Source organism: Nuphar pumila, chromosome 2 (assembly GCF_984573655.1).
Source record: "Nuphar pumila chromosome 2, dmNupPumi1.hap1.1, whole genome shotgun sequence".
Classification (NCBI taxonomy): domain Eukaryota; kingdom Viridiplantae; phylum Streptophyta; class Magnoliopsida; order Nymphaeales; family Nymphaeaceae; genus Nuphar; species Nuphar pumila.
Window position 1 is genome coordinate 52902983 of NC_143250.1, and position 8906 is coordinate 52911888.

Sequence of the window (8906 nt, forward strand, 5' to 3'; positions counted from 1 at the left end):
ACAAAATACATGTCGACAGCTGGTCGGCATGAACTCCAGTTGATTAGATGTATTAGAGTACCCCTTGAGCTGGAGGAAGAGATTATTGGGTCCAGCCCTATCCCTCATTAATGATATGGGGAAGTAGAATAATCACCCACTGGTTCTCATTAATGCATGAGAAGTTGAAAGGCTAAAACCCCTTCGGTTTCTGAAATGAGTCTAGAAGGCTCACATCTAGAAGTCTCTATGCCATCTATAAATAGGGGTGCAGAGGTTGTGTGCTGGGGGTGAGAAGAGCAGAGTGTTGTGAGCAGAGTGGCTGTGTGCAACATGCAGAGAGAGAAGAAGTAAAAGAGAGAAAGAGAGTAGAGATAAGAAGATGAAGAAAGAAGGTTCATCACCGCGCATTGATCCTCAAAGAGAGGTGTTGGTTGTGGTGTGGGTTTTGACTCGGGTTGTACACCCGAGAGGTAATCTTGTATCTCTCTCTTCCTGTGATTCCTTTGTTGTTATTCTCTTTAGCTTTTGACAAGCTATTGGACGTTGTACTCTCTATATTGTACTCTTTACTCTTATTATAGTGGATTATTCTCTTCGGGCCCCGTGGATGTAGGTCGTGTTGACCGAACTACGTAAACTCTTATGTTATGATTTGATTTTATCTTTATTAGATCCTATATTGCTTCCACACAAATATTTTTGTTATCTTCATTACTCTACAGGGTGAATTCACAAGCTACAACTAACGGTCTTTGTCCTCCTTCATTTTTGTTGGGTTGAGGGGGTTTTGTATGGTTAGCCTTTTGGTATTCAACCAAAAATAACTGAGATGGAGGACAGAGGCAGCATAACTTAATTTGAAGGTTCAAGGTGGCGTGAAGGGTGATTGCACAAACCAGGAAAGGTTTTTCATTTTTCACATTTTTGTTGGTGGCTTTAAGCTGTTTTTGTTTTTGTTTGGTTGGCATTTGAGAAATAAACACTCCACCTAATCTCTCTCTCCATTTTTTCCATGTTTCAAGGTAGTTTTTTAACTCACCCATACTGTAAATGAGGATTATGTTAGGGTTTTATGTTCTCTGCATTCTATAGTATCACAAGTTCACAAATGTATTTCATTTTCTGCACATTGAGTGCATCTGAAATATGCCCTTGTAATTTATTTTGATTTGAAATGAAATGGTTTGTATAAGTACGTGAGGTTTTGGCTATTTTTTGTTAAACAATTACTGTCTTATATTGTTTACTATTTTTTTGCTCTTTAACTTGTTGTTTAGGCATAATTATGATGCAAATATTCATGTCATATGTTGCAATGCCATAAATTCTTCTTTTTAAAGAAATTTTTTCATTTTAAATAATTATGTGTGAAGCATATGCTTTTTACCGTACACCTCGCTTTAGCGGGACCTATAGCTTTTTTAGCCTTTAGCAAGCACTGACTTCAACACCATTCACAAAATGATGTTTTCAACAACTTCATCCTCACCATGGCGTTTTGGCGACACCATGTATTCAGGTAACACGTGAAATCCTTGGTGAAAAGAAAGATTTGGTTCAATATGATTGCACAAATATTTGTGCATTAAGGACCTGATCACCCCTCCATCTTGGAGAAAGGGCTGTCAGCTGTGGGGCCCAATGCCTGATGGAGGGTAGCATTCACCCGATCCGGATTCATAGCAAGCCGAGGAAGTTTAGCGCATAAAAAAATAAAAAATAAAAAGATAACACGTGATAACCATGTTTCCGTTCCCAAACTGAATTCACACATTAACATTGAAATAAGTTAGAGACTTAACACAGATAACAGCCAGCCGGCAGCATTAACCGCAAAGAGATATTTGCCACACCAAAACTCGCCAAGCGAATAAAATTAAACTTATAAGAGAGCAAAAAACTGGGAAGAGGGTTCGCCCTCAGAAGCGCGTGGGGCTCAGAGCCACAGGGCGCCGGCCTCCTTGAGCATGGGGACGAGGCTGCCCTTGATGTGGATGGACATGAGTCGCTCGAGGCCGCCGACGAACCTGCCGCCGATGAAGACGGCGGGAACGGGAGGGTGCCTGCCGGCGATGAGGGCGAGGGCGTCCTCGGTGCCGCTACCGCCCTCCTCCAGCTCGTACACTATCGGGTTGACGCCCATGCCGCAGAGGAGCTGCCTCGCCACGTGGCACATGTAGCAGCCGTTGAAGCCGAAGATCACCACCGCGTTCTCCGATACGAGACGCGCGATGCGATCGAGCGCCGACCCCGGTGGAAAGTTGTACGACGACGAGCCCTGATCGGCCACGCAGGAGGGCCGGACCCTCCCCGCGCCGCCGCGGCCGCCGCCGACAACGACACGCCGCCAGGGCTCCGCCCGAATCTCGCTGCCGGTGCCCGTGAGGGATGTTCGCGATGCCATTGCACCACTGTGCTCCTGCTTTTCATCCACATTCCAAGAAAGTGAGAAACGACTCAGAGAGTGTGGGAGATGAAAACGGAAAAAAAAAAAAAGAAGAAAACGAGGAAGAATCGAGAAAAATTGGGATTTAGATCGAGGTAAAAAAAAAGTTTTTGTTTTTTTATTTATCAAGAATGGGTGAAAATTAGAATGATTATATCATTTCCACTTTTTTTTCCCCCTTAAAAGTCGTTTGTTTAAGGAGATTCCTTCATTTTTCATCTTCCTCTCACTCACCACCATTTTTAGGTTTCTCTATTGGTCTAACCACCTCTCTCTAAGAGGGGGCTGATCGTTCACTCCGTTTTTCTCATGCTACATAAAACAAGTAAAAAAAATTCATTTAAAAAAGTTACCATATCAAAAAATTTCATGAGCAAAATTTTCCTTTCTCATGAGAATTTTTCTTGCTTCCAAACGTGCCCTGCTTTGGGGGAGATTTCAGTTTCGGCTGATTTCCTTTTCACAACCTGAAACAAACGGGGGCCTTAGGGAATCCTGATGCTTCATGTTGTGAATAAGAATGAGAGTTTCGGACTTTAAGCACCCGTGAAAGAAAAATTGATCGGATCTAAGCATTATCAAGTTTGATTTAATTGGGTTTGGCCTAATCGGCTTCAAATTCGGATGAAAATAGATGAAACAAAACCCGACATTTACACTTAATAGGGTCAGGTTTTAGACAGATCGGGGTTTGGGTTTGAATGAAAAACTTAATACCAAATCCGGATCCGATTATTAATCGGATCCAAATTTGGCTGCCAAACCTGCTTACTGAACTGAGATTGGAGTTGGGTATCAGGTTACACCCGAACTGTTTACATCCCTAGTATCAGGTTCGTCATACTGAAGTGACACTCAAATCCACCGAGGAATCCTGGCCATCCACGGTTCATATTACCGGCTGTCAAGGGTTCGGGTCAAGGTTGACCCGAATCCGGCCATACTGGGTCTGGGCTTGGGTTCAGGTTTTGTGGGGTTACGAAAATAGGATCCCAAACTCAGACACAAATAATTTTAGAAGTTTAGTTTTATTTAAATTATATATAAATTACTCAGGTCGGGTCGGGTACCCAGCAAAAATCATTACCCAAACCCGGTCAAGTTCAGTTCGATCCAGATATTATTCGGGTCAACACTTTCCATGTTCATACTCGGTAATTCGGGTTGGGTACCCTATACAAACCAAACCCATTGACAGCGCTAGTTCATATATATGATATATGTTTCTGAATTCTAATTACTTGGGGGCGAGTTAAATTGCTAGAGAAACCCCTATATATTTCTTGAATGTCACAAACGCCCTTATAAATGATGCTATGTGAATGTGACCCCTGATTTTGAAGCATTATAAAAAGAGGGGGCCTACATTTCATTTCACTTTTAAAGTAACTTTTACAAACTTCCCTTCTTGTATTCTAACATAACAGAAAGCGTTTTCCCAAAAATATTTGAAAAAGGTGCATATTAATCATGAACTCCCAAACGCCATCTTTGAAATGGGTCTGTTTTGCATATGAGGTTAAAGGAGGGACGCTTACTTTATTATTATTTTTTTTCTTGCTTGCTTCTAAAGATAATGTCTGTACTGTCACTGATTGTTTATTTTGTCCTTGGATTATCTAGAAAAAACTAAAGAAATAACACATGCATCTTGCATGTGCTGTTCTCAGCACCAGGGTGTTGGAATTCTCACACTGAGACCAGTTCCTCATCCATCCAAGATAATGTTCACCCACTTAGTCATCTTAGAATGGGCTGTGACCTGGACCTGGATCATATGAACTTTTTTTGTTTTGGATTTATAACCCAAAGAAACCGCACCCAGCACAAAGACCTGCCATACCTACAGTTGTCGTGCTCGCAGAGTAAAACTCCCCCCTGCCCCCATGGCCTATGTTACACGTTGGCTTGCACCGCCCATGAGAATCAAACCTTTACTGTAAACTTTTGAGTCTAACGTGGGGTCTTATCATAAAACTAGACAAGAAATATTTCCTGATTTTCAGAATCCAAAGATAATCCAAACGGTGCCAGCCGAATCCATCATTGGAGTTTGTCATTGCTTGCATGTTCAACTCATTCATTACCAATAGGGGCTCCGCGTGGTTGGTAGGAGCTGTATATGCACGTCTCCTTGTGGTGGGATGTTGCATGTTCAAAACCCAATGATACCTTGAATAATGACTGGTGGGGTCTGCCTAACCCCAGCTTGCCTTTACAAAAAAAAAAATTGTTTCAACTCATTCTTCTGTAGGCAAGTTGAGGTTAGGCAGACCCCTACCAATAATACAACAAGCTATACCCATGGGTATTGAAGTCGCAATGTCCCGGCAATTGGTGATATTCACAAGCCCATTTCGATCAGATGAGCAGGGCCTTCGTAGGTAAAGTCAAGGAATTTTCTAAAGTTTGGATTTGGAAGCGAAAAATGTGAGAATTCTATTCTCTAGTGTGAAACACTAGATCACATTAACTTAAACAAGGAAAGAAAGAAAGAGGTCACATACCTTTATCTACACTGTTGGCCTCTTCCTAACACTTCACTAGTAATTTTTGTTTCTCCAAGCTAGGTAGGACTCGTTGGTAACTCCTTCGATTCAAATTTGATCAATGGCCCTCGATGGCTGATCCAAGGAGCTTATGAGGATGGAGGGCCAATATTAACTGAAACCACTTGAAGAGCTGTGGCCAGTAACTGTAGTAGAACCAAGAAAGGTATCTGAGATGGCTCTTCTTGGCCACAACTCTTCCCCTTTATATAGAGACGTAGATGCACATATAAGCAAGACATTGTAAATAAATAAATGTGGTAGTCATAAAATGTACGTTGTGGCTCTTTTTCAGGCTTTGATAGTTACATAATGTTGCATAATTCCTTTGGTCATATCTGTTTTCCTTTCTTTATTGTGATTTAAAAAAATATGCCATGTCATTGTCCCATACTTCATTAGAACTTTCTTCTCCTTTAAGAAATGCTCCTTTTTTATGACAAACAAAGGAAGAAGTGCCTGTTGATTTTATCTTTAACTCAGATGAGTGCCCTAGCCTGCAAAAAGCATCCACCAGGCGAGCTACCATATGATTCCAGCAGAAATCGATTCTGGGTAATATGGGGTTCAGCCCCAACGAATGTTGTCACTATAGTCTCGGACCTTGAATCGTTTTCAAGTGAATCGGGCGATACCGATTCTCGGGAGCTGAATTGCCCAACTTTTAACCAGATAATGGCACGTGTCAAAAAATATTCAAATAATAGTAAAAAATATTAAAAAAGCATTTTAAACTATTTTTCTGATTTATTTGAAAATCGGCCAATGTATCGATTTTCTGCCAAAATGATCCGGCGATTCAGACCGATATTGACAACATTCCCCGAACCATTGGGTGACCCGGGACGGGGTTCCCTGTTGAATACTCTCTTTTTTTTCTTTAGATTTTTTTAAAAATCTTTGTTACTTATTCGACTGAAAATTTAATAAATTCCTATGTGGGTATCACCTCTTCAAAAGCATACCATTCTCCATTTTCAGATATCTAGGAATCAAAGGCACCTTTAGTATTGATTAGGGACAGGGGAGTTACAGACAGAATATAGCGTAAATATTGGAGTTCATGATCTGTTTCTTGGTCAAGTTTAACATGGTTCAAATTGTACCAAAGACAGTGAAGGTGACTAATTAAGCTTAGACCCAGGTGCATGGGGGCAGTTTCATTGTCAGACCTTCCCTAATGTTGACAATTCATCGTTTTTTTGCAACTAAAGTAAATCTGCCAACACCAAGAAGAAGTTTGAGTAATGCCAAAGAATAGCCGTTCTATTCCAGTACAAGGTCACCAAGGTGAAGGTAGCAATTTTTGTTGCAAGCAAGGCATCTGTTGAGGACAAGAAATGCTGCAACAAGAAAGCACTACTGTCCTTACAAAAACTGCAGTCAGCAGCAGGGTTGGGCTCGTGAGCATGTTACCTTTTGCTTCAAGGACAAGCTTGTTGCTTTAGACATGGCCTAGAACAAGGGAGCCCTAGTTATTTTTGGATTTGGATCCTTTAAGTAAAATCTGAATGTGCATTTGAAACAAATTTTGATCTGTAAAAAACGGTTTAGTTTTGAATTTGGTCGGGATTTAAATAGGCACTTCGGGCCGGATCTAATTAGAATTGGGATCAAAATCCGATACCATAGCATTTTTTAATGCAAATAGCTTGTTTTTATCTTCTCTTTTTTTTTTCAGATTCCAGTATTATTATCACATGTATTTAGGACCCAGATTTAATGCCACATCATTGAATCTGGATTTGGATTCAGATTTACTGTTTGCATTTTGGATTCAGGTTTGGATCTGACAAGATACAACCTGAATCTGATCTGTTTGCACCCATACTTAGAGCAACCTAGTCAAATCTAAAGATATTGGATTAAATTGTACAATTCACAAGTTTACCACCATTTTTTTTTTAATAAAATTTTACCACAATTTCTATTTTGTCCTGGTTTACGGTTTATGATGAGTTGCAATTTGATTATGTTTTGTTCCCCATCGACTCTTTGTTGGTACCTTTTTCTTTTCTTCTGACGCACTGATCGGGAGGATCGCTCTTGAACAGCTCACAAAAATAGATACCATAGCTAAAACCTAATTATTTATGAAAGCAAGAATTAATGAAAAATAACAAAAATTGTAAGAAAATAACTCAAATTCATCAATAATTCATTCATCAAGTTCCTTTTGTCTCTCTACAATGAATATATAGCAAACCCAAAGAAAACCCTAGAAACCCTAATCCTAATACGGATCTAATTAAGATAGATTCGAAACTCAACTAAAATCTGAACAAGATTCAAAAATCAATATCTAACTAGAATAATTAGAGAAAAACACAAATTATTAAGATGAATCCGGTAGTATCTCGTTCCTGCTTCTGCATGATCTTCACACCATAGTAGAGAAATAAATACTCAGTCTCATTTGGCTTCTTCATGCTGTTTGAATCTAAACTTGGCTGTATTTGAGACCATACATAGACAAAGACCATTCCTCTTTCCAAATTCCTGCACATCTTTATTACTAGTCTATGAATGGATGAAAGATTTACCAGTTATTGAGTACTAGAAAGAGAACCACAATGGCAGAATAGTCTCCTGTCATGGTTTTATGATCCTTTTGCATTATGATTATGACCTCACCGAATACAAATTTAATGTATATATGGTTTTGCTGCCAATAGTTACTGTTTCATTATTTATTTATTTATTTTAACTGCATGCTTCCTACTTTGGTTCCTGAAAATTATTTACCAAACTTCATTTCATATTCCATTAAAATCTCATATCGTAGGCCCCACCATGAGGTGGGAAAAGTGGAGCCTATTGAAATCAAGGACATGCTCACCTTGATTTTCCCTCTATGATGAAAAATGTTGACGTAGGAAAAAAGGTATGCTACTCAGGAAGCGTAATAACTGGCGTCATCTGCTAGCCTTTGCATTCAAGTTTTGACTACTTTTGCCATAGTTTCTCACACTTATTGTCACATAGCAACTGGACTTTTGTCAGTAAGCAGTACAAAACTACCAAGTAAGCAGGTGCCAATCCCATGTGGCTTTTGTTTCGTATATAACCTAATAGTTTTTGGCAATAATTTCCTTTACTTTTAAATATATATATAGTATTGGGTTAATAAAGGGGCCTAGTGAATCCTTTGGTAAAACGTTCGATCATAAACTTTAAGACAAATAGAGTCTACAAGGTTCTTGTGAATGTCACCAAGTTGATAGGTAGGTTGTCATAATTTCGAAACACACTGGGGGTGTGTCTTGCTGCAAGGTCGAAGTTGGGTGTATTTTTTTAGTGGGCAAAGGGACCTCAAGAGTTTTACCAATCGGAGTCCTCCCAATGTGTATTCGGTGATAGGTGGTTTAAACTTAGCTCAACAAAAAAAAAAAAAAAATTGAAACAAGCACATATCTTATTCAAAAGGAATAGTTCAAGTTGATGGATATCAAAAGAATATGTATGATTTTTTTTTGGTTCTTATAGATGTTATGATTTAGACGACTTAGGGTATGTTTGGTTGTGTTTTTGAAAAGTTAAAATACTGTTTAAAAGATATTGACTTTCAAAATCTCATGAAACCTTATGAGAAAGTGAATCTCACACAAATGAGATTCGCTTTTTAAATTATTTTTTAGGTTATGTAATGAGATTCACTTTCTAATCAAATCAAATGCAAACAAACCTACCCTCATTATAGGCCAAGGGCTGCCATGTTGGCTATGACCTACCTGTTTCAATTTTGCAGTCTAAAACTCTACAAGTATTGTCAGTATCGGTGTGTACCGGCTTGAATCGGCTGATACTCATTGTATCGCCAGAAAATCAATATGATACAGACCGACTATTTTTTTTAATAAATATAAAAATAGCTTATAATTACTTTTTAACATTATTTTAATGGATTTAACATGTATCACATATTGATT

General features: G+C 39.1%; 1 protein-coding gene across 1 annotated transcript; it reads right to left on the minus strand.

Moving 5' to 3' along the window:
* Nucleotides 1-1918: 1918 nt before the first annotated feature.
* Nucleotides 1919-2596, minus strand: LOC149845476 (glutaredoxin-C1-like). Its single transcript, XM_089997640.1, has one exon. It carries the CDS (start codon nucleotides 2384-2386, stop codon nucleotides 1919-1921), a length of 468 nt encoding a protein of 155 aa, XP_089853766.1. The 5' UTR covers nucleotides 2387-2596.
* Nucleotides 2597-8906: the final 6310 nt, after the last annotated feature.